At 44.5% G+C, this 25955-nt stretch overlaps 1 protein-coding gene across 1 annotated transcript; it reads right to left on the reverse strand.

The window, feature by feature from the left end:
* Positions 1-987: 987 nt before the first annotated feature.
* Positions 988-13440, reverse strand: FADS6 (fatty acid desaturase 6). The gene is given in 9 exon segments (XM_038372317.2): positions 988-1686; positions 3106-3285; positions 4209-4396; positions 5835-5927; positions 5930-5962; positions 5965-6013; positions 7663-7829; positions 12418-12850; positions 12852-13440. Coding segments are annotated over 9 exon segments (1413 nt in total). The 5' UTR covers positions 12972-13440; the 3' UTR covers positions 988-1536.
* Between the last annotated feature and the right edge of the window lie 12515 nt (positions 13441-25955).

The raw sequence follows: 25955 nt of genomic DNA on the forward strand, positions 1-25955 counted from the left end.
GGGCAGGTAAGCAGTGAATTAAATACAGGACTGAGACCAGGGGTCTCCTGCATTCTCAGCCTGGCTCCGACACCAACTCCCTCTTATTGAGATAATTTAACCTCCCTGCCTTAGCTCCCCTGTTTGTTAATTGGGGTAACAACAGGTAACTATCTTGCAGGATGTGTCGGGATGATTAAGTACGTAGGACAACATTTTGGGACTCTGATCCTAATCACTTAGGCATTTTGAACATTTTTAGCCTTAACATTTGTATATTGCTATATATCCGGGGTGAAATATTGCACCGACTGAAGTCACTGAGAGTTTTGCAATGGGCCAGGATTTCACCATAGGTATATGGCAAAATTCCTGAATGAGCACAAAGCCCTGCAGTAGCTAGAACCAGCAGGCTCCCAGAGTCCTGCCTTCTTTGATAACTGTCTCTTACAAAACTTTCTGCAATGTTGGTGACTACATACAGTGGCCAGGACAAACAGCTGGGTTCCATGTCTGTAGCAGGCAGCTGGGGTAAACTTGTGATTTCCACCATGAACACCCACAACACAAACACTCTACATGTCAGAAGCCAGTTAAGTTGGAAGTGCACCCCAAAGAATCCTCTCTCTAACTCTTCTGCAAATCCTCCATCCTTCTCTGTGTACTGGGGTGAAACCATGGTTGCACTGAGGATCAGGGCAGCACAAAAACTTTTCACCAACTCACCCCCAAACTGCTCTGGCTAGTTTTGTCAAATCCACACTCCTGGGAGGAATTTATTTATCCACAAAATAGGTAGAGCATAGGTTGCAGCATTGCAAGTTTCTCTTACACCACGCCACCAATGTGCCTCCACTAATCTGGAGAGACCACCTTTAAAGCAGTACAGTCTTTATGGCCCATTACATCCTCAGCTTCTCAACTGAGTCTGCTGACTAAGGTTTTGTAATATGGGCATCTTTCTCTGAGAAACTGGAGCGGTCAACTGAATTCACATGGGCCATTAGAGCTATCAGATGGGAACCAGTTTTCAGTTGTTCCAAAAATACAAGCTTTGCCTGGATTTGAACCTTTGACCTAGAGTTAAAGGCTGCCCCACTGCCAATCCCCTGAGTCATCCTGTCCTTTTGGCACACTAGAGTTGGATAGGATGTGAATTCCCTTTCTTGTTATGCTCCCAGTCCTGTTCCAGAGACACAGCAGTAAAGAAAACAAGAATCAATAACAACATCTGTCCAAGAGTTAAAGGAGAATGGTGGAAAATAGATACCAGCTACTAATACCTCAGGTAAACTCACATTTGATCCTACTGTATTGGAGCTACAGAATTCCCTTCTGTCCATCACCAGTTCAGTCACAATTTATCTTTCTAGTGGCATTTCTTGGTATCTATGTGTACTTTCTATCTGTCCAAAGCAAGTCACTTGAGGCAAACTTGTTTCCTCTTTGATTGCTTTATAAGGGCAATGTCTTTAGTTTTAAACTTCCTGATCTTGTCCGATGTTATAATGACCACGGAAACAGCCCCTATGTCTTGCTGTCATGTTCCAGAGCCTATCATTGAATCCCCACAAGTTCAGTTATCGGGGGTGCATTGACCATCAGTTCCTCGTAACGGTGTAGGAACAGCTGTAGTCGGGACATATAGGAGTCCTCGTTGTATGGAAGCTTCTTCTTTTTCAGGTACTGGGAGACTATGGGCTTGACCTAAAAGGGAAAGGTAGTATTAAAATAGCACAGTAAATTCTAATGATGATGACTTACATTTGTACAGGGTCTTTCCTCCAGAGAGATCATTAAGTCCTTTGAAAACTATGCATGTAGGAATCATGTCGCCTACTGCCAAACGTAGCCAACCTCTGGAGTGGAATGCAAAAACTGCTTAACAGTAGCTAAAATTACACAATGGCTGAACTCAGGGAATGAAGATGAATAAGTATGCAACTCGAGCAGCAAAGGGAATTTAGATGAGTTGGAGTAAGGGCAGATATTGAGGCTGATACCCTACTCTTGTCATAAGGGCCAGATGACCACAATGCTCACTACTTTAATTTTGCACCTCATCTGAAAGCTAGGATCTCCAACATCCTTCCCTCATACCACGCTGGGGCACTAGTTCAATATTGGCACAGAGGGAAGAGTGCCACCTACTGAATTACCAACATTGCCTTTTGCAGCACCTGAAGATTTGTTTGTTTTTTTCCCCAAGCCTGACCTTGCTTATCTTGTGAGATCTGACAAGGACACTGCCTTGAATTGGTATCACAGTAGCATCATGTCTTTATTGTTACTAACACCAGATGTATACATGGGACTGTAAAATTAGTAAATGGTGTCAATCAAACACAGTGTAGAGATGGGCCTGGAATAGGGTGACCAGATGTCCCAATTTTATACGGACAGTCCCAATTTTGGGGGCTTTTTCGTATATAGGCACCTATTAATCCCCACCTCCTGTCCCAATTTTTTACACTTGCTACACACCCTAGCCTGGATGGCGAAGTATAGATCCAGATCTCAGCTTTCCCAAAATTTCAGTTTTGTTTGGAGCCTACATCTGATACACTGAAAGTGGAAAAATAAACACAATACAAGTCAACTATAGCAGGTGTATGATGAAAATAGCTGGCATTATTCACAGATTAGGCAGGGCCTGAAAAGCTTTCCCAGAAGGAGAGGGGGGGACTTTGCTAAACACTCACTGGAAGGCTGTTACAATAATAAAGAACAAAGTCAAGAATGGACAAAGGAGACAATGGAAGAAGGTTGGAGAGAAGACTGAGTAGAATGTGGGGAGGAAGAAGTGGAGTGGGAGGAAATGAGGACAAAGATCTAGTTAGAGTTGGAGTTATGGAGTGTTCTGAAAATGGGAAGGAGTCTAAAATTAATAAGGAAGAAGAGGGTAAGCCAGTGCAAAGAGAGGAACACGGAAGCATGGTCAGATCTGCAGGATAGGTAAAGAGGCTTAGCACCTCTATTTTTAGTTAACTGGAAGGGGAAAACACAGACTTATCTCCTCGTTACCTCTTCCCATGCTCAACAATCTTCTCTATGCTACATGACACTCCCACTCCTGTCCTGCTCCTTCCACACACCTTCTGGACATGCCCTCCTTTTATCTCTTACCTTCAGGCACATGTTGTCAGAGAGGTTTGGGAAAAGGTGATGCTCCACATGGCAGTTGATAATTGAGTGCCCAAAGGACCAGTCCAGCAGGGCATTCCGGGGCAGATTCAGAACTCCAAGGCTCATCATGTGAATTCGCTTGGGCTTCTTATCAACAGAGAACATCGGGAGGCCAATGTGCTACAAGACAAAACACGAAGACTGCAGCATCTCTTCCTACAGTGGGCAGTTAGGGAGCAGGGCTTCCTGAGGACAAGGGTGGAATCCAGCTGTGTCAGGTCAGGGCAAAATAGTGACAGTTTCTCAAACTCCTCATCCTTTTCTGTACATGATCTTATGAGTCTCCTTCTTTATGGGCATGATGAGTCCTCATAAAAGGTAACAGGCTAGTGCCATCAACTGGAATGCTCTAGTTTCCCACTCACTACTTACGGATCAAGCACGGAGTGGAAGCATTCACACATTGCTCCCCACACATTATCCCAGGGCCACCCATTCATGGCAAATAGAAAAGAAGCCAGAGTCCAATTACACCACAGTAGCTTGGAAACCCCAGTGGCTTCAGAGGGGTTATCTGCATAAATGTGACCAGAATCTGGCCATCTATATTTCATCCCTAGGCCTGTCAAGACTGATCTATCAATGAATTCCCAATGTGCAAGGACCACCCACTTTTGTGGTTCTATGCTCATTCCATCTTTCCCAAATGCACCTGGATTTTAAAGTAAGATCTTCTCTTAGTGTGAGAAGGGGCCAATTCTGATCTCATTTACACCTATAAGAAACTGGATAAATTCCAGTGAAATCAGTAGATTTGTTCCATTTTTACACCACTGTAATTAAGATCAGAATCCAGCCTTCTGTGTTCATTCTGTCTCAACTTTCTGTACACTGCTAACTGACATCAGTCTCCTCAACATTTTGGGCCTGAGTCTAATCCGATATGAAATCAATGCCACTGGATCAGAATCAGGTTGTTTGTCTTAAGTTTATAGACGCTTCAATTGCCAAAGTCAAAGTGAGAGCTATTTAATTAATACAGGGAGCTTTGCTTTGTTTTGCTTCCAAGGACTTTCGTACAAGCTGGAGTTTGTGGCCTCTACCTGGAAGATGTTAACATGGATGTAGGGATGGGCAAGGAGAGATCGTGTGATCAACATGCAGATGAGGGCAGACCACACTGATTGGAACCCTGAGACATTGACCAGGAGCCAGTAATGGGAGTAGAGACCAAGAAACATGCAGCAGAGTGTCCGGAGAGCTGTTTTCAACTCAACATCCTTCAACAAACCTATGAAAGAAAGAACAGACAATGTGTAGGGCAACAGTCAACCCCTCCCCACATCTTCCAGGTTACGCAGCTGGGGAATAATGCTGTAGTGCTTATATTCCAAAACCCAGGAGAGGCACTGGTCAGTTACTACGTACAAATTCCAGGAGCAGTTGATCCCAGACCCACTTCAACACCTAAGGTTCCACTGGCTTTCAGAAAACCTTTTGAACAGTGTCACCAAGGAAGATGTAGGACATGATTTGTTTCTGGTTTAACCTGATTATTGTTCTAGTCCTGAGACAACTTATGGGTCAGATACTGAAGACCTTACTAAGCTTCAGCAATCCTTACTTGGATGAAATTCCCCACTGAAGTCAATAGGCGTTTGCTTGAGAAAGGACCGAGTAAAAATTGAAGTAGCATTCACCCAAGCGAGTAGTCTCACTGACCAAATGCTACAGCTACTCTGTAATGTGAGTTAGGGTTGCAGAATCAGGGCTTAAATAATGACCTCAGAATTTGGTCCTATATGATTTTTCTGCAAGCAATTAGCAGCCGTTCACTGCCCATGGTTGTGTGTCAGTCTTCTGAAAGACTGAAGAGCTTCTATACACTATGAATGTTGTATTTCCCCAGTTATCATCCAGTCTCTTCTTCCACTGTCTGCACCTCCTGATCCCATTCTTCCCACTGAGAGCCATCTTCTTTACACTCCCTAGCATTGACACCACTACACTTCAAATATTTTCCATTCCTTCTTTCATTATATTCCAGCCTAGCATGCCCCTCACCAACCCTACATATATCTGAATAAGGACAACAGGATCTGGGCCTGGGTTAGTGCTTCAGGTTTGTATAGCGCTTTGAAGATCTGAAGAAGAAGTATATACAAATCTGGATCCTGTTGTCCTTTTCTAGCAAAATACCTGCTGAAGTCAATGGGTCTGAGAATGGACTGAATTAAAAGAAAATAGGATTTCAGGCATTTGGCACATTGACTTCAATATGAGATTTTGCCTAAGGTTTCAGTATTGACCCCAATATATTTAAATATTGAGTTTTTGTGAGTGCATTCCATTCTGAATGTAAATCTGCTTCTCAAAGGGTCCATACTGTGCCAGTGTTTAAGAATCAACAAGGCCCCGCCGATGTTGTGGCGAATGCCTTAGTTTTGAGCAGATAGCCCAAAGGACTTCTCCTGCTCCTTCCTACTGTCTGTTATATGGACTTGTCCTGTCTCATCCTAACTTAGAATGTAATCTGTTCAGGGAAGAGACTGCATTTGTACAGCTCCTAGTACCATCAGGCCTTTAACCTGACTGGGGCTTCCATAATGCTGATAATTGTATTTATCTTTTGAGGCCCTTACAAATTAGTTTAATTTTTAGTTTAAAAAAACCCTTAGATTTTAAACAATACTTATAGAAGAAAAATATCTCAGAGGAAAGCAACATACCAAGTGCCACTAGCGGGGTTAAAATAGGTATAGCAATGGGTGCAATGAACATGTAGACATATCGGTTCAAGAAAGGAATCTTCCAAATACTGAATCGCCTAGTCTGATAACATTAGTGTAACCGTGTGGAGTTTCACATGGTTGTAGTATGCTTGCTCTGCTGTGAAAGCTGAGCAAACCTGGAAGAGAAGAAAAGAGAAGTAAATGCGAACAGCTTGCATGCAAGGATCAGAACATGGCAGGTACACAGCATTGTCTCACTGGGATGACCCCACCACAGAGGTTCACACTCAAAGCCTTGTTATTGTCATGCACTAGGATAAGAGGACTAATATGATATAACTACACCCGAGGAATACATCTGTTGTCTGCACCACATATGCCTTAAAATGCTATTGAAGCTGCATGATACAAGCATGGTAGACAATTTCTGGAGTTACACAAAGATATGTACTTTACAGCTGAGGACAGCACTAATCTCTAAGGTCATTTACTATGATAAGAACATTCCAGTTACACAAAGAGTTATTCAAGTTTACTGATTATCAGAGACAGGCTTTAGCCAAAACCCTGAACCAAACAACCCTCAGCTTGAGGGTAAATTGAGATTGAGAGGCAGAATTGAGCCTCAGGCCCAGCTCCATTAAGTGATGCATATAGTGATCATATATACCTTTGGCTGTTCTGAACGCATGAACTCTTCCACAGCTAGGAGTTGATGTCTGTGCCCCAACTGGTTGGAAAGCTAATTTCTCTTCATTTTGGAAATTACAATTTTCAAGTATGGTCTCAGAGTTGATGTATGGCCTTAATATTACAATAAGATATTATAACAAATCTGTTTTCATTTTATACTTCCCGGTTATCACTACATTGCACATCAGGGTCATTTGCAATTTTGCAGCACCAACAGAGATAGAACTCACTTCCTCCTGCTTCAAAAAGCACAAACTCCTGCCAACTGAGCCAAAGGAAAATCTCTGGGAATCATCAACAATACAGAGACTACAAAGCATTGCTGAACAGTTCTGATTTCACCCAGTAGAGGGCAGTAGTGTACATACTTAATAGCCAGCAGATTGCAGAACTCATTCTATCTATACAATCTACAGTCAAAAACATGTTTTTCTAGTTCTGCTACAGTGTTATTAATTTAGAAGAACAAAGTTAGTTAGCAGAACTAATTCATTTTTAAAAGTTTTTTTTCTCTCTGAATATATCTGTCCCTTGAGCGGAAAAGTGCTACCAGTTCAGCACCATTAGGGACATTTCATTTTGAAATGAAGATTTGATCCCAAGAGCTGATGTATTCAAAAGTTATGGATCAGCGGGGCTGGTGGTTATCAAGAGAAAATTGAAGAGGATTGCCTTAATTTCCTTTGGCATTTTGAAAATCAGAAAAAAATCTCTCCCCTCTTTGGAGAGGAACTTGGCAGTAAATACACTGCAACTTGTTGAGCCGGTGATTAGGGCTAATGTGCCAAATCCTGACCTCAGTTACACTCACATGAATTGAGAGTGACTGAGTTAAGAATCTGGTGATGAGTTGCCATCAAGCTATCTGACAGATCGGCCTCTGCTCAATGGAAATGTGCTTCTATGCATATTATCTACCCCATCCCCAGGTCTGTACCCGCGTTCACATACACATGCCATGCAGGGATGCAGCAAACCACCCCACATCCATGCAACACTACAAGGTGTAGCTGTAAGCTTTGCACTGTTCTGCCTAGCTATCTCGGTTTTTATAGTCACCCAGCACCATGAAATCTGAGTACCTCCTATATAAACGTACACACAGGAGCATTCTCCCACATTGGTTACATACCTCGAGGAAGAATATGGCCCAAACTTTCCCCCAAGACTTGGACTCCGTCAAGGCATTGTGGCTGGCCAAGTGGCTCCCTTTCACTGTTATAGTGTGGTGAACTATGCCCAAGATGAAGATGCCCAACAGGAAGGGAAGGGCATTGTCTGAATGCAGACACAGGAACCCTAGAGATAGAAAGAAAAACCTTGGAGCTATTAAGCCTTCTAGATAGTTAAGATCAGACCAGTATAATGGCCAAGGCAAGATCCATGGGGGACTGCTTTCCCCATAAGAACTACAGCTCTCCTGGGCAAATGAGATCTCATTCTGAAGGAGTCTTCATTTTCCTTCTTCTCACCAAAGTAAAGTGGAAATCCAGGTACCCAGTTCAGATACGATGGGGATGAGGGCCATAAAAGCACCTAGCTAGATTGACAGATGAAAGTCTATGGGACAGGGAAGTGTTAATGTAGTCTCCTGGACTGTCAGTGACAAATGAAAAGGGTTATGATGAAGGCTCTCTTTATGCTGACTATCCAACTCGCTTTTCCCCCCAAGTTTAAGGGCAAATGCTTATGTAGTCAGAGTGCCCTGCCCACACCAGGGGAATTCTTGCACTCTTCCAGTCTCCCCCCCAACTCCCTGGGTGTTACTCTCCCATCCCTCTCTATTTTAGGGACTCCCAGCAACTCCCCATCCCCCCATGCTATGGGCTCTGTGTCCCCCCAGCCTCCCTCCTGGGTCCCCATTCTTCCCCTGCCCCTGCCCCCACCCCCACAAAGACTGCGTGCGCACCTTGTGGGTGCTAGTCATCAGCTCAAGATAAACATGACTAAAACACAATTCCTAATTCCCCCCTCCCCACTGCTAAGCCCTCCTCTCTCTTTCTTTTATTAACCACCGTGGACAACACCATCATCCAGGCCCATAATCATGGGCGGCGCATAGGCTGGGGAAGGCTGCGCCTCCCCAAACAGCCCGACATGGCCACACCCACACTCCTCCCCAAAACCCAGGCAGGCTGGTCCTTTTCAGGGAAGCAGCATGCTGGGGCTAGGGTGGCTGGGACTTGGAATGGCTGGGGCCGCCCACCCATCCTGTGCTCGGGGGGGCGCTACTCACCTGGCACGGAAGGACTCCGGTAGGGGAAGGGGACAGGTCCTCAGGCGAGAGGACGGGGCTGGCTGTGGGCTAGCCTCCCCCAGCCAGCGGTTCATAACCTGGGCATCTCCTTCAACCTCACATCCAGGCTACATCTAAATCTTCTCCCGCTAACATAACTACTGCCTCTCGCAGAGGTGGAATTATTAAGTCAACGGGAGAGAGTTCTCCCATCAGCTTAGAGTGTCTTCACCAGACACATTACAGTGGCACAGTGGATCGGTGCTGCTGGGCTGATGCAAGTTTGTAGTGTAGGCCTGCAAAAGGAATCAGCAGGATTTAGATATAGCCTAGATGTGAGGATCAGAGAGAACAATATTCAAGAGACCACTGAAGGTGAAGTGGCCAGTTAATACCTCTCCTGTCATGAAAGCAGGAGAAAATGAGGAGTAGTGGTTATAATTGTTGTAATAAGCCATAAATTCAGTGTCTTTATTCACTCCATGATTTTTAGTGTCTAGCAAAGTTATGAATTTAAGCTCCCAGGCTCGTCTTGTGAAGGCGATGTGCAGGTTTCCAACAGAAGGTGTTACGTCTGCCCAACCGGAAAGCTCCATTGACATCAGACTGACTATTGTGGGACTATAAAGAGGACAAAAGACATTTGTTATTTTGTCCCTCTCTTCATGAACAGGAGTCATGCAAGTGAATTTTTCCTGTTAGCTGAGCTTGCAGCTCAGAGCGGAAGGGAAGAGGGAGATAAAAACCCCTAACAAGAATGAACTGGATCTCTATGGTGATTGGACTCTGGGGGGCAAGGCATCCCATGATGCCTACAAATAACTCCAAACGGTTAGGCTGTTGGTGCTGAAACACTGTCCATCATGCTGACCAATACTCTCACTGATTCACTTGTACCCCTTTCCCCCCACGTCTTATCCATCTGCTGTCTCTTGTCTCTTATCTTATATTTGATTGTGAAACTCTTGGAGCAAGGACCATCTTTTTGCTCTGTATTTGCACAATGCCTAGCACAATGGGGGCTCTGGTCCAATGACTGGAGCTCCTAAGTGCTACAGTAATACAAACAATAATTCCCCCAATTTCCCCTCCATGCCCCTTTTCCGCAGTTCCACCCTATACTCCCCTATTCCCCCCATGCCAAGGATCTGTTTGCCCCCCATTCCCCCATGCCAGGTCCCCCATTCCCCCCAGTTCATCAGGGGTTCTGTGTGTTCCCCCTTTCCTCCCAGGCTGTCCATTCTCCCCTTCTCTCCCACCATTTTGGTTTCCTTTCTCTCTCTCTCTTCTTCAGGATGTTAACACTTTAACTGTATTGGGAGGAGTGGGAAAGCTAAACTGAGGAGTATTGTTAATGGCTGCCACCAATTGGCTCTTTGATCTATAGACTGTTATAGGTGGTTGAAGCAGCTGGCTCTGCTAACCAGATGCCAGGGACTCCATGTGTCCCCCATTTCCTCCTTCCAATTTTTGCATTTCCACCAAAATCAATAGGACTTTTCCCCTAACATTTTGGAATTGATTGGATGCAGGATTCATAAGTTATGCATTGCATCCAAATGTCCAAACAGAGAAATGCCATTACGGTGAGTGGAAGTCCTCGCAAAGGTTGGTCAAATAAACAGTGATGGCAAAATGTTCCAGAGTTCTGGTTCAGCTCACCTATGCAGCCATAAACCCAGGTATCTAAGTCCCCGCCTCCCTCTTCTTCTCCTTGTGGGTGACCCCTCTCCTTCCACATTAAAGCCAGTGCTTTCGTCCTCACTTTTAATGCACTCCATAAATCTGTCCCTACATCTTAATCTGCATCTCCAGCTCCACCCAACTGCACTCAAGGAAGCTTCCCTCCTGAGAGCTCTCTTCATCTCTCTTTCCCCACTCCTAACTCAATGCCCTCTGTCACGCTGCGTAGGATGCTTTGGCCAACACCAAACTCCCATTCGTTCCTTGTTCAAAACACTTCTGAGAAGCTACCTAACTCTTGCACTTTTGAGCTACGATCGCACCATATGTCTCCTTGTTTGTACCTGATTATATACTGAGACTCTAAGCTCTTTGGGGCAGGGACCTGTTATTTACTTGGCACAGCAGCTCCCCTATTGCACAGTGAGGTACTCTACAAGGATCTGTAAGTCCCAAGAGTCTTAATTAGTTCATACTCTGGCAAATTCCCATAGAAATCAATGAGTTTACCTAAATAAGGGCTGCAAGCCCTCCATACAGGGCCAAATACTTACCCTGTTTTTACCGGTTCCTCAGGCAAAATACCCACTGAGCTAAATCCTGAAGGGTGCTCAGTATACATAATTAAAACTCTCATGCCATCGAGGGGTGTTACAGGTGCTCAGCCCCTCCCAGAATTTGGCCAAAGGGGAATTTTGCCTGAGTAAGGACTTCCAGATGACAGATACAATGAGAGCAGCAGCTTCAGCACCCTCCCAGTCCCTCAACCCTGAGCTGAAGTGAGTGAGTTAGAGGTGTAACGTTATTGACTTCAAAGGGATACATTTGGCTCATGCTGTTTAGATGCAGAATTAAGCGCAGGCTGCTGTCTTCGTAATTCCATCCCGATACAAAACTTCCAGGAGAGGACACCTCACTAGCTTCCAAACTGGGTTAGGGGCCTGTGGAAGGAGTGCAAGCACAGTCTGTAGGGTGTAGAAGCTCTCCAATATAACTGGGACAAAACTGGAAATACCTGTCCCAGGATGAATGGAGAACCACCAGCCACAGGACAATGTGACACCTATGCTTGCAACTGGTTGCTTCTTGTACCCCTTATTCATAGCAGAAATTAATGCTCACTGGCTGCCAGACCACAAACGAGGCCTGTATTGGGAAGTCTTGCACATCCTGAGAGAAGCCGCAAAACTAGCTGGGCCTGTTATTAAAAGTACATCTCTCCTACATCACACCCATCATCAGAACCATAAGAAGTCACTCATATCAATACAATAACAAAGCTTCCATGGCAGGGCTGAGCTCCTTGGACAGAGAGCTGAGACAGACAGAGCTAGTATTGAATGGCAGCCCAGCAGTGCTGAACAAGGAAGGTTTCCCCAAATGCACATCTTTGCTTCACAGGGTTAAACCAAAGACGACAGAGGCACTGAAAAGGCTGCTGCCTCGGCATCCCACTTACCTGAAGCTCACCTGTACACTTAATTCGGATCCACAGGAATAATTACAAGCTGCATCAACTCCTTAAGCCTGAGCACAGGTACAGAAATGATGCTGAACACAGTTCAACTCTACGATAATCAGGTTCTAATGCTGCACCCATCACCACAGTATCTGAGGCTTCTTTAGCCTAGTGCTACACTTGCAGTTAAACTGCATTCAGCACTGGTTCAGCTGTGCCCACTGCTGACCCCAGTTGTCACCAACAGCTAATGTGTTCATATAACGCAGATCTTGGACACCATCCCCCGCAGCAGCTCCCATGGGGCAGTATGGGAAGTAGGGCTTTGGGACATGGGAGCAGGACTTGGAGGTTCCTTTCACTAAGTGGTTAATAACCAGCTGAGCTATCATGCCTACTAACACAAAGGGAATACAATTCCCTGTTAATATGTAATGAGAAAGCAATAAGGAGACACCGGGGGCCCTTCCCTTCCTTCCCTTAGTTGACACAAACCTTCCCACTTTTACCTGCAGGAAGGATTAGGAAGTTCAGGGCAATGATACAGTCATCTATGCCATGTCTCTCCCACCAGCTGCTTCTCTTCACCACCTGCTGCACCAGCTCAGAGAGCTCCCCCATCAGGGCTTCCTCATGTCTCCCCTCCTCAGGTGGCTCCACTTCCTCCTTGGCACCTCTTTGAAAGACCTTTGGCATCTCTTCTCCTCTGGAGGTGTTTCCATCTCCATCCAAGACTGGATGATTTAAGGTGGGCCCTGGATCCTGTCCTTTTGGAGTCACCTCCTGCTCGGGGGGACCCGCTCTGCTGATGCCAGTCTGCATCCATTGTGTTGGATCTGCAGTCTCTTGACTTGGTGTGTCCCCTTGCCCCAGTTTCTCACCTTTCTCCTGGGCATTTCTTCCTTCTCCTGGGGGTTCTGGCTGTTCCACTCCGTGTTTAGGGAGGAGAACCTTTTTGCAGTGGCTCTATCCTGGCTGCTCCTGCCCCACTTGGCGGTTTTCCCTTCTGTCTCTCTTGGTACAGGTCCTGATTCTCCATCAGCATCTGCTGCCATGGCTCCATCCCCCTGCAGAGCACAAGGCACCGCAGAGTGATCCAACGTCCCAGTACCTCTGCAGGATCAGATAACAAATGAGCCTGTCCTGGGAAGGGCAGAGGCAGCAGAGAAATGCAGCTGGCCTTGGCAGAAGTGCCAGAGTGTGCAATCTGAAATGCTTGCAGACTGCTAAGCTCAAATTGCTTAGTGCTAGTTATGTGACGCTGGCTTTAGTCCCATCCCTAGACTCTGCCCCTTTCTCACCCTCCTCTGATTCTTCCATGCCCTTTCTGACTCTCTCCCCCTCATGGTGCTGCTGTATCTGTTGCCCTTTGCTCTCTCTGTCATGAAGAATAGCTTGTACAGGCAGGCAGGAATCTGCTCTCACCAGAGCCAAAGGACGTGAGAAAGGCAGCGATATTAAAAAAAAAAAAAGTTACTGCTCCTATAGAGGAGCACAGAGTTGTGCTGGAGGCAAGAAGGGGGAGAACAAAGAGAGCAGAGAGAGACACAGAACAGCTGGAGGAAACCTTGTATGCATGCCAAGCATCCTAATTAGGAGGGACAGTTCCTATCTTAGAGCAAGATACCCATCATATTCCCACTGTCTCTCCCTAAAGCTCCTTTAGCCCCAGGGATTTTAAAGGAGTTAAAAGGTGTGGTCCTATTTTTCTCTCCAAATGTTGCTACATATAGGTACCACATACAAGCGGGTTTAGGAGGGAAAACAAAGGGCAGGGAGGGGAAAGAGTTAGCAGCAGCATTATCCCATTTCTATAAGGAGCCATCAGCATAGTATCTGGAAGTTTGTAGCACATGGAATGTCCATGGGAAGGAGGGAGAGAGGGAGGCAGAGAGACAAGGGGTAGGAAAAAGAGAACGTAATAAGAGATGGCTAGAAAGACAGGCAGTGGAAATGGTAAAGGTGGAGAAATCCACAGGTGGAAACTACTGAGAGAAACACCAGCAGTTTGTATATAGGCCAGAGGATATTGTTTCATTTACTCCCAAGAGAAAAGGAACAAGAGCAAGCACAGAGGGTATTGGGTGGATCTGTTGTTTCAGTCTCAACAGCCTTTAATGAGCAGATTAAGAGAAGTCAGGGGTGAGGGACAGAATCAGGGTTACAAAGAGACACAGCCAGATGGGTGCAGGGGGTTATAGTACCAGAGATCAGGTGCCAGGGAACATGTGTATGTTCTCTTGCTTTCTGTTTCTAGTTTGCTCTCTCCTCTCCTGTAAGTTGAGAGATTGAGGCTGTGGGGTTTTGCATGGCTACAAACTATAGCAGGGGTCACCTGTAAAAGACTTGTTCTTTGGGGATACTATTCTCCCTTCTTGCTGGGGACTTCACCCAGTCCATTGGGACCCATAAGGAACATCTCCTTTGCAGTCCATAACAGCAGCACCTGCACATGTTGCACCATTAATTAAGCTAGACCCCCAGACGACGAGGAGAGAGATCACAGGAACCCCCTAGAAGGGTGAAGAGACCTTGGATTTCACAGTGGGTTGAAACAACTGGTTGGCTGGGCACAGAATGTCCCCAGTAAACACATGCCTAAGGTTCTATCTTACAGTCCTTCTCCAAAGCCAATGCACTGGCACAACATCGTGACTGTGGAGTAGGTGCTACCCACTAAAGGATTAATCAGCTCTCAGAACTTGCTACATAAGAGTCTCCTGCCCCCAGGCCACTGTTCAGCCAACAAGCATTACTTGGATATAGTGATGCCTGTATAATTAATACCCTCGTGGGGGTGGATTTCTGGGAGAACCAGTCTCCACTTTGAGAATGTTCTAGGTTCCTCGCCTGTTCCTGCCATTGAACTGAGTTTCTAAATAAAACATCTATTTATCTCTCTAATGTCTTGTCCACGTTGGGGATTTGGCCCAGTGGCAGTCGTCAGCGGCTGGCTACTGATGTAGCTCCTCCAGCACACATCTTTGGTATAGAAAAGGGAGGTTGCTATGAGCAATGACTTGCACCTGGGCAGTTTACTCTGTTTCAAGCAGGGGTAAACTTCTCTGATGCAAACTGTGACTTACATTGGATTTGCCTGCTTACACTAGGGGTTTGCACTAGTGCAGCTACACTGATGGCTAAAACCTCTAGTGTAGACAAAGCCCGATTCACCTCCAGATTTTTATTATTGCTTCAACCACAACAGTGTGGCACAGCCGTATCCTTAGCTATGGCTCTGCTTTCTGCATACTACATTTTTAATATTATTATTTGTATAGCCACAGTGCCTAGGGGCCTCAGTCATGGACCAGGACCCCGTGTGCTGGGCATTGTACAAACACATAAAAGAACCCTGCTTGACTGCCTGCTAGCTAAGGGGCAGACTGTAGAAGGAGACAGATCAAGAAACACATTCCACTTTCTGTTTCATGGAGACTTTATATTTGTTCCTTCTTAGTGTGTTGTTTTCTTCAATCTAAAATAAAAGTCACTTAGACTGAAAGGTACAGCTGGCTGACCAGTAAAAGGAAACCTGGTTCATAAGTATCTGTATGTGTAAAAATATAGAGCTAAGTTCACTCTGATTCACAGGGTCACAGTAGTAGTTATTCACTGTGCACAGAAAGAACAGCAGCAAAAAGGACAGGGTTGATAGTATTTTAAAGAAGAAAGGAAGAAAAAGAGAAGAAAAAAATAAAGAAACAGGCCTCTTTCAGCAGAGTCTGACTTGTGCTCTGAAGAAGTTACACCAGCTGTAGCCCCCATAAGGAGCATCTATCTTTGCTAAGCAAATGATTTAGAGCCAAGAGGGAAAAAGTACTATGTTTATGTCAGAAGTTGGCTCAAAGTCATTTCCTCTCCCAAAGGACCTCATGGCAACACAATATTAGGTGACACTGAATGTAATGAGCTCATTAAATGATTAGATTTTTATTCCCATAGCAAACATGTCTTGGCTGAAAGATCACTTCCTAAACCATAGGTGATACTGAAACAGCATCTGAAGTTGCAGCAAGTTTAAAATACTCTAACTCTACATTGTATGACTCTAGAGATACATTTGAACAGCTGAGAGATCATTTTGAACATGGACTCATTAGCAACATCCCGTGAAGCAAATTACTAAATGCAGCATGTGGAGGTGACATATCTTATGCAAGGACATTGGGTAAAATTCAGCCAAGTACAGAAAAGCTGCACATGGCCTTCTAAATGCCTTATGTCCCCATTAAGAGCTTAAGTGGTGTGTTGGTCTTGTCTAGATTCTCTACATTTAGTCAAATTCCACCCATTATGATTATTTTAAAATGTACTGCACTCAGCATGGAAAGGAACAAATGTCCACAGCCATCCAGGCTGTCCCCATTGGCTTACATTTGCAGATTCCATCTACAAAGTCATCCCACACAAAGCCCCAGAAAAATCACCCAATGAAAACAGTATATAAAGCAGATCACTTTTTCCCCCGACCATCATCAAAGAGACAGAGATTTAAGATATTCCAGTGCTGGTCCACTTTCACAGCTAGGACATATTGAGAGAGCACATGAGAAAATGACAGTGGGAAAGCTAGCAGTGTCTTCATCAACACTAGGTTTTCAAAGGCAGCGCCAGACAAAGGAATATAATAACCAATACGCCCTTCAGGCATCAGTTTGCGGTGCAGTGATTTTGGGGATATTTTTTGGAGACAGCCAGTGGGAGAACAGCAGTGGTGAGCGGAGTAACTGTGACAGTAAATTTAACTGTTGGTCTCAGGTGGAAAGGTCCTGCTCATCCGAACAGCTGTAGGACTGAGGTGCTAAATTCTGACTGCTCAAGAGTTAACTGGGTCAGGTGATCCAGTATAGGAATTATGTATTAAACATAGATCCAAGTTCAAATCAAGATGGGCATGTTACAAAAGGGACTGAGACTAAACTGTAGATGTAGACTGAGGAAACGATTCTAAAACTTTGGAAAATTAGACCAGTGCCTGACACACTGTGGGATGCTGTGAATCAACAACTCAAAGAGCTCAAACATTAATTGTTAATCCCTGTTCATCCTAATGAGTGGATCACATCTATTTGATGCATTTCCAAAGCAGAGTGCTGAGTGTAAATATGCAGCTGTTATCAAATGGCAGTGGATCACTACTGATACATAGATCTTCACCCTATTCCTGTAGCTCAGGACTTGTTTTTAGATGTTAGCAGGAGATAAGGTGAGTGAAGTAATATTTGTTATTGGACCAACTTCTGTTGGTAAGAGAGACATGCTTTCGAGCTTGAGAAAGTGCTCTGGCCAAGTGCAAAAGCATGTCTCTGTCACCAACAGAAGTTGGTCCAATAAAAGATACTACCACACCCGCCTTGTCTCTCAAATATCCAGGGACCAACACGGCTACAACACTGCATATAGCATATAGGAAAGAAATTAGCCAAGATTAAGATTAGACTCATGTTTACCAGCAGGTGGCACTGGATAGTGAAACTAAACTGGTACTTTGTCATTAACACAATAAAAGGGTTATTCCAATATAACAAGAAAAGGAGTACTTATGGCACCTTAGAGACCAACAAGGTCTCTAAGGTGCCACAAGTCCTCCTTTTCTTTTTGTGAATACAGACTAACACAGCTGCTACTCTGAATCCAAAATAACAGGTTACCCTATTGTATATCTTGGTGCACCAGTGTTTTTTCAGCACTTCATAGACCAGATATTGCCAGGGCTAACAAGTGCCATGTGTAATCTAGACAATGTCCTACTTACTTGCTAACTGACCATTTATTATTTACATTACAGGAGTGCTGAGAGACCTCAATCAATATATGGGTCCCACTGGGCTAGATGCTAGGGAAGTTAGGTACTCAATTATCTTTGAGGATCTAGGCCTAAGTGGCTGCTCAAAGTCAAACAGAAAATCTGTGGTAGAAATGGAGGAATCAACCCAAATTTCCTGGGTCACAGTCCAGTGCCTTTAACCATAAAACAATTCTTTCCCTTTAATATAAACTCTTTCCTTGGACCATGATTGGGCTTCTGGCCACTCCTCCAATAGAAAAGGAGTACTTGTGGCACCTTAGAGACTAACAAATTTATTTGAGCATAAGCTTTCGTGAGCTACAACTCACTGCATCAGATGCAACAGAAATACATAAATGTATAAATAAATTCAGAGATCCAAGATCAGAAGGGACCACTGTGATCATCTAGTCTGCCCTCCTGTATAACACAGGCCATAGAACTTCCGCAGAATAATTCCTAGAGCAGAACATTTAGAAAAACATCCAATCTTCACTTTAAAATTGCCAGTGATAGAGAATCTATCATAACCCTTGGTAATTTATCGCAATGCTTAATTACACTCTATGTTAAAAATGTATATCTTATTTCCAGTCTATCTTCAATTTTCAGCCATTGGACCTCTCTCTGCTACACTGAAGAGCCCATTATAAATATTTGTTCCACATGTAGGTACTTAGAGATTGTAATCAAGTCATCCCTTAACCATCTATTTGTTAAACTAAATAGACTGAGCTCCTTGAGTCCATCACTATAAGGCATCTTTTCTAATCTTTTAATCATTCTTGTGGTTTTTCTGAAACATCTCCAATTTGTCAACATCCTTCTAGAATTGTGGACACCACAACAGGACAGAGTATTCCAGCAGCGGTTGGACCAGGGCCAAATACAGAGATTAAAATAACCACCCTACCCTTACATAAGATAGCATTGTTTATACCGCCAAGGATTGCATTAGCCCTTTTACAGTGTTGCCCTGGGAGCTTATGTTCAGCTTATTATCCACCATGACCCCCACATCTTTTTCAGAGTCACTATTTCCCAGGACAGAGTCCTTCATTGTTTAAGTATGGCCTATATTCTTTGCTCTTAGATGTATATATTTGCAATATTAAAATGCATATTGTTTACTTGTGCCCAGCGTATCAACTGATCCAGATTGTTCTGAATCAGTGAACTGTCCTCTTCATTATTTACCACTCCCCCAATTTTTGGGCCATCTGCAAACTTTTATCAGTGATGATTTTAGGTTTCCTTCCAGGTCATTAAAAAAAATCAAACAGCATGGAGCCAAGAACTGATCCCTGCAGACCCCACTAGAAACACACCCTTTGGATGATGATTCTCCATTTACAATTATATATTGAGACATACCAGCTAGCCAGCTTTTAATCCATTTAATGTGCACCATATTAATTTTATATTTTTAATCAAAATGTCATGCAGTACCAAGTCAAATGCCTTACAAAAGTCCAAGTATATTACATCAATACTATTAGCTTTATCAACCAACTTTGTAATCTCATCAGAAAAAAGATATTTTACAGGAGATATTTTACATAAACCCATTTTGATTGGCATTAATTATATTACCCTCCTTTAATTCTTTATTATTTGACTCCCATTACCAGCCATTATCTTGCCCAGGATGGATAGCAGACTGACAGGCCTATAATTACCCAGGTCATTGCATTTACCCTTTTTAAATATTGGCACAACATTAGCTTCCTTCCAGTCTTCTGGAACTTCCCCAGTGTACCAAGACTTACTGAAAATGGTCCAGCATGCTCCTCAGCCAGATGTTTTAAAACGCTTGGATGCAAGTTCTCCAGACCTACTGATTTTAAAAATTTAGTAGCTGCTGTTTAACATCCTCCTGACATACTAGTGGAATAGAAAGAGTGTTGTGATAGGATTACATCCTCTATTTTTCTCCAAATACAGAACAAAAATATTTATTGAACACTCCTGCCTTATTATTGATAATTCTACCATTTCCACCTAGTAATGGACCAATAAAATTATTAGGATTCTTTTTGTTCCTAATACACTTTAAAACCTCCTCCTTATTGTCCTTAACTCTGCGAGCCATAGATTTCTCCTTTTGTCCCTTTGCTTCCCTTATCAATTTTCTACTGTTCCTATCTTCTGATTTATATTCTTTATCATCAACTTTCCCTTTCTTCCATTTGTTTATATATATATATATATATATATATATATATATATATATATATATATATATATAGTTTTTATACCTGCCTTCACTTCCCCTCTAAACCAGGACTTTTTTTTACACCATTGCAGCCTTCTTGCTTGATTGTGGCTTTTGGGGCATCTAATAAAGTGTTTTTAAATCACTCCCAATTATCATTCATATTTGTATAATTAAATTATTCCTCTCAGCTGATTTGGCTCATAATTGTTTTCAGCTTTGAGAAACTGGCCCTTTTAAATCATCAAGTATATACATCACTGGTCTGGACTCTATTTTGTTTGCACATCATAAATGTGATTAAGTCCTGATTACTTGTACCTAAGTTACCATTTATTGTTAGGTCTATGATCCGTTCCTCTTTATCTGTCAAGTCTAATACTGAAAGTCTAACACAGAAATCTCCTGGGTTGGATGCCACACTGAGAGTTAGATAGTTGTCATCTATAATATTTAGAAATTCCAAGGATGTCTTGGTACTGGCAGCATTAGCCCTCCAGCACATGTCATTCAAATTGAAGTTTCCCATGATGACACAGCTTTTTCCCCCTGCACATTTCTTCTCTTTATGTCCGTTGGTTCCTTGATTAATTTTGTTCTCAACATCTCCATTTTGTGTTGAGTGCTCAGATCTTCCCTCTCTTTGCCCTCCCCTTTTGTTATTAGTTTAACAACCTCCTGATTATTCTAGCCAGCCTGTCCCCATGAAGACTGGTGTCTCTTCTCCTGAGATGGAAGCCATTCAAACTATACAGCCCCCTTCACCCATAGAAGGTGGACCAACGTTCAACAAAACCAAGACCCTTCACCCCATACCACTTTTACCTAGCTAGCAGTTCACTTCCATCTGTTTTCCATAAAATAAATATGTAAATAATTATAATAGCATCACCAGTGAAAGTCCATTGACTTCAATGAAGTTGCACCAATGTAACCGGGAACAGAATCTGGCTCCAAATCTTCAGAAACAAAAATATTGTGTTACCTTGATTCTAATCAGCCAAGAAGAGCTGATCTGATGGTGTAATGCTTGTAACTCACCCTCCTTGCTGGTGCCTGTGTGGGTGAAGTGCAATAGGATCCGGAAAGGCAAGTTTTAAGAATGTTCCAGTTCTCCTGTCTGCTTGTATCAATGAATTCTGCTTCATTATAACTCAGCATTTGTCTTTCTAATTCATTCCCCCAGACTCTGACTGTTGTTTTAAGCCCAACAGTCATATTTGGGATAGGATGTTGTGTCGCCACATTGATTTACTCTTGAAGCTATTTTATGGCTTTTAATGGCCCCATTCTGCTCCCATTGAAGTCGGTGTGATTTTTGCCATGGCCCAAAGTACATTTTAAGTGTATGCAGGCCTTGAATGCTGACTATTTCAACGTGAATGATTAAGATGTACAAAAAACAAAGAGCAAAGATGGTTTTGTGGTTAAGGCACTTGACTGGGACTCAGGTGCTCTGTCATAAACTTCCTGTGTGACCTGTCAAAGTCATGTGATTTCCCAGTGCCTCAGTTCCCCATCCATGACAGTGAGATAATGATACTTCCTTTTTCTGTCTTTTGCAGTGTTGTAGCGGTTCTGGTCCCAGGATATGAGAAAGACAAAGGAGGTGAGTAATATCTTTTACTGGACCAACTTCTGTTGATGTAAAGTACAAGCTTTCAGACTACACAGAGTTCTTCCTTGGGTCTGGGGAAGGAAATCACAGTGTCTGAGCCAACTTGTATTCAGCTCTGATTTCCTCCCCCAGGCCCAAAGAAGAGCTCTGTGTAGTTTGAAAGTTTGTACTTTACACCAACAGAAGTAGGTCCAACAAAAGATATTACCTTACTACCTTATCGGTCTGTCTTGTCTTTTTAAATTATAAACTCTCCAGGGCAGTGACTGTCTTATTATTGCATCTATACAGCATCTGGCATGAAGGGCCCCAGTCTCAGTTGAAAACTCTGGTCACTACTGTAACATAAATGACAACTTGAGCCTATCCTATTCAAAGACTCTCTATCAGTTTGAAAATCATATTTCCATACATTTCCTTACAATGTTACTTATTATACCTTATATCATTAAAACTAAAAGAAGTATTCTTAAATCGAATTTACTTTTCACTATGTATGCTATTTGTTTACTTTGGATAAAACTCACTTCTATGCTGAGGGTCAGCACAAGGCCTATGCACCACATGAGTCCTACTTAAGATTAAGGTTTACTTACTCATCTTTTACAAAGTGATAAACTTCACCCCTTCTGCATTACATTCAGCTTGGACAATAAAACAAGCCCAGTCAGTTTCATTTTTGTTTATAATCAATTTCACTGTAAAGCACAATGTGGCAAGATTTTTATTTCTATAATGAAAATGTTTAAACCCAATAGTTCCAATCTGAATTACCTTTGTCACCTATTGCCTTACACAGCCAGCACATAACAAGCATCTAAACAGCATGGGCCAACTTCTGACCCCCTTTACCTCCGTGCAACCCCACTGACTTCAGTGATGTTGTACAGGCACAACTATAAGTAGGATTTGTACCCATATGTAAAACAACAAACTACAATTTTGAAAGGAAAACAGCAAAGGCTCACAAATCCTTAAAATACGTGGCAGCTTGCAGGGGTCAAATATAATCCCCACTGGCACAGCACAATCCTTCCAATAGCAGGCTCCTCCTTCCACAAATCCTGCTGCCTGGCTTTTCCATCCATCCTTAGTAAACAGCTTCCTCTGCTGCTGTTCAGAGAAAGCTGTCCTAAATACAGCACCACCTCACTCCCTGCTGATTAAACAATCCGTCCACATTTCCAAATAACTTGATCAAGGGTAGGGGGAATGGTGAGTGAATTCCACACTCAATAGTCACTACAGGCCAAATCCTGCCCTCCTTGACACCCCTGCAGCCCTACCTGCTCCAAAGGAGATGGGTGTAACTGAGATCAGTATCTGGCCCTACACTTCTTCCCACTGGAGATTCAAAATCTCCCTGCCGTTGCTGCATCCTCCCTTTTCACTCTGTTCCCATGTCTATTGAGATCGAGTTTGTTTCCAAACCAGGTTGTCATCATTCCGTCCTTAAAGCTCAAATCAAGCTCATGTATAAACAGGTGCGACTCCCATGGGAATCTCTCAGTCCAATACAGCAGGGACATAAGTAGTAACATAACGGTAGAATATTCCTGCTGCACCACCCCTTCCAAAGGGGATGGAAGAGGGTGCATAGCAGATAAAGCAACTAACAGCAGAATGTTCATTAACGCAGGCTTCATGGACCAAATCCATCCTTGATGTAACTCCATTGACATCCAAGGAATTAAACCAACAGCAAATTTGTCCCACAGATTTCAGTGGAGTTGCACCCATTACGCCAGGGATAAATGTGACTGGAGAATGAGCTTTGATTGTATTACACCCTTCGGTTAGTTTCTTTCCTGGTGTACATTCCCTATTCCCCCTGCCCCTGTTATCTAATGCAGTTTCTCAACGACTGGTCCATAGAAAGGTGCTGGTCCCTGAGATCTACCTGACAGTTTAGGAAGGAAGCAAGCCTGTCCCTGGTCTCAAAAAGATTGAGAAAACACTGACATTCTAATGGACTCTGCTTTACCACTTACAAGTAGTTAAACCCATTTCCTCACCAATTTGCATCACTGTTTACAACGAGTAAGTTAAACCAGCTTGCAACGGCCAGCACCATTTTTGTCACTGGTGATTATGGCCCTACATTTCTTAAACTGGAAGAGGCTATTTTGATTTATTTTTATAACTAGGCGCTAAAAACAGGGACCCGGCCCGATCTGAAGCGAGGCCACATCCCAAACACATGGCATTGGCTGCAGATCTATGTCTCAGTGCATGCGCCGTTGTCACTGGGACTAGGCCAACATACAGCAGCTGAAGATCTGGCCCTGTCGGTCCTTTGAAGGGTGTATTCAGCTGGCAATGTGGAAGAGGCAAATTTTCTATGAAAGCAGTGGCCTGGTTCCCCATCACCCTGCGCCTTGGCCCGTCAGCCATGCCGGCAGACAGCGGGGGTAAAACGCCACCAGAGCCGCGCCAACTTCTGCGCAGCAAGAAACCAGCGCCGAGTCCCCGAGCAGTGGGCCCGGGTGCGGGAGAGGCCAGAGCCTCTTCCCTGCCGTCTCAAGGAGAAGCAGCGAGCCCAGGAGGGGGAGGGGGGACTGTCACAAGGGAAGGGAGCCAAGGCGAGGGGGGCCAGAGGAGAGAGGGGGGCAGCAGGAGCCCGGCATGGACTGAGGGGGTTCTGGGGCAGGGAGAGCTGGGTGGGGAGCCTGGCACAGCCTGAGGGGGCTGCTGGGGGGGCTGGAGGACCGGGGGAGGGGGCTGCTGGGAGGTCGGGGGGGATAGCGGGACTGCTGGGGGGCTGCTAGGGGCTTGGGGGGGGCAGGGGAGGCTGCAGGGCCTGGGGTGGCCTCCCCCCCCATGCTTCCCCTCTCTCCATATGTCTGCCCTATACTGTCCCTTCCCAGCCCCCATCCTAGCCTCTCCCCCCTGAACCTGCCGGGCCCAACCCTATCAGCACTGCCTCCTCCTGTGTGCGGGGGGCGGGGGGTCCAGGTTGCCATGGCACCAGCGGAGGAGTTGCCATGGCCAGGTGTCACAGTGACCCCCCCAGTGGCCAGATGCAGGAACTGCATCTCCTGTGCACACCCGGCTGGAAGCCTGATGGTCCTGCTGGACTAAAGATATGGGGGCGGGGAGGGGTGACATACTGTGCTTGATTCAAACCCAGGCTGGCCATAGCAACCCTGCCAAGTCTTTATCCTTAGGGCTTGTCTATCCACAAAAGTTGCACTGCTTTAAGTCTACCGGAATAGTTATACCCGTGCAACCACCTTACTGTGGACACGGTTGTACCAGCAGAGCGAAGAGTGCGTCTACACTACAAGCACAACAGCGGCATAGCTGCAACGCTGCAGCTACACCACTGTAATGGAGACATTTACAACAATGATTGGGGGGTTTCTGTCACTGTACTAAATCCATCTCCTCAGGAGGTGGTAGCTAGCTCAATGGAAAAAATTTTTTCTCAGCCCCAAGCATGGTAGCTAGCTGGACCTACGTTTTAGGTGTAGGCCAGGCCTTAGTCCCATAAGGAAAGAAGAATAAGATAAATCCACATATGACAGATTTTTACCACTACAACACCAATATAACTGTGTCCACATGAGGGGTCGTGCCTGAATAACTAATTTGGTTAAAAAAACCACTCTCCTCATCAAAATAGTTATACTCGTACTTTGTCCTGACCATGCCTTGGAAACTTACACTGCTGTGGCTATAAAATGGATACTTAGCTGCCTAAGACACGCAGCTAGATCTGATTTGAGTTATACGCAGGGTAATTCTAATGAAGTTATTCCAGATTGGCATTGGTGTAACTGAGATAAGAACCTGGTCAAAAGGCATCACTTTTGTAAAAGCAGACTGCTCAAAGCCAAAGTGGGCTGAGTCCTCAAGGGACTGCAAAATTGAGACCTCTGGAGGTAGGTGACTGCAGGGCAGGCTCTACCGTTTTTGCCGTCCCAAGCAGTGAAAAAACCTGCCGCCGCCGAATTGCCGCTGCAGATGGCAGGGGAGAGAGAAGCTGCCACCAAATTGCTGCCGTGGTGGAAACTCTGCCGCCCCAATGCTGGTGCCCAGAGCCGGCCCTGGGTGACTGACTAGACCAAGGGCAGTGATGCAACTGAATCTGGTGTGGAGCTGCCCAGCTAACTGTGGGAGCATTGCAACGGCTACCCATTACCTCAAGACATTTTCCTGTCTGTTGCTTGGACACAATGCTACCAGAATGGTGGCCGAATGCTCTTGTGTAAGGCAGGGGAACGTACCATGGGAACAGGGTGTAGGGATAGATCAAGCTACAAATAAAGCTCCTGGGTAGATTATGTTGGTTGATCCTCTGACTTTTCTTAAGCCTTATTTGGGCAATCCTGCCATTTACCAATTGGGAAGTGGCCATGCAAACTCTGTTGCATCACTCTGCTGGCTCCAGTCCCAAAATCAGTTTCCCAGCTGCTAGTGC

This window comes from Dermochelys coriacea, chromosome 14 (assembly GCF_009764565.3).
Source record: "Dermochelys coriacea isolate rDerCor1 chromosome 14, rDerCor1.pri.v4, whole genome shotgun sequence".
NCBI classification, from domain to species: Eukaryota; Metazoa; Chordata; order Testudines; family Dermochelyidae; genus Dermochelys; species Dermochelys coriacea.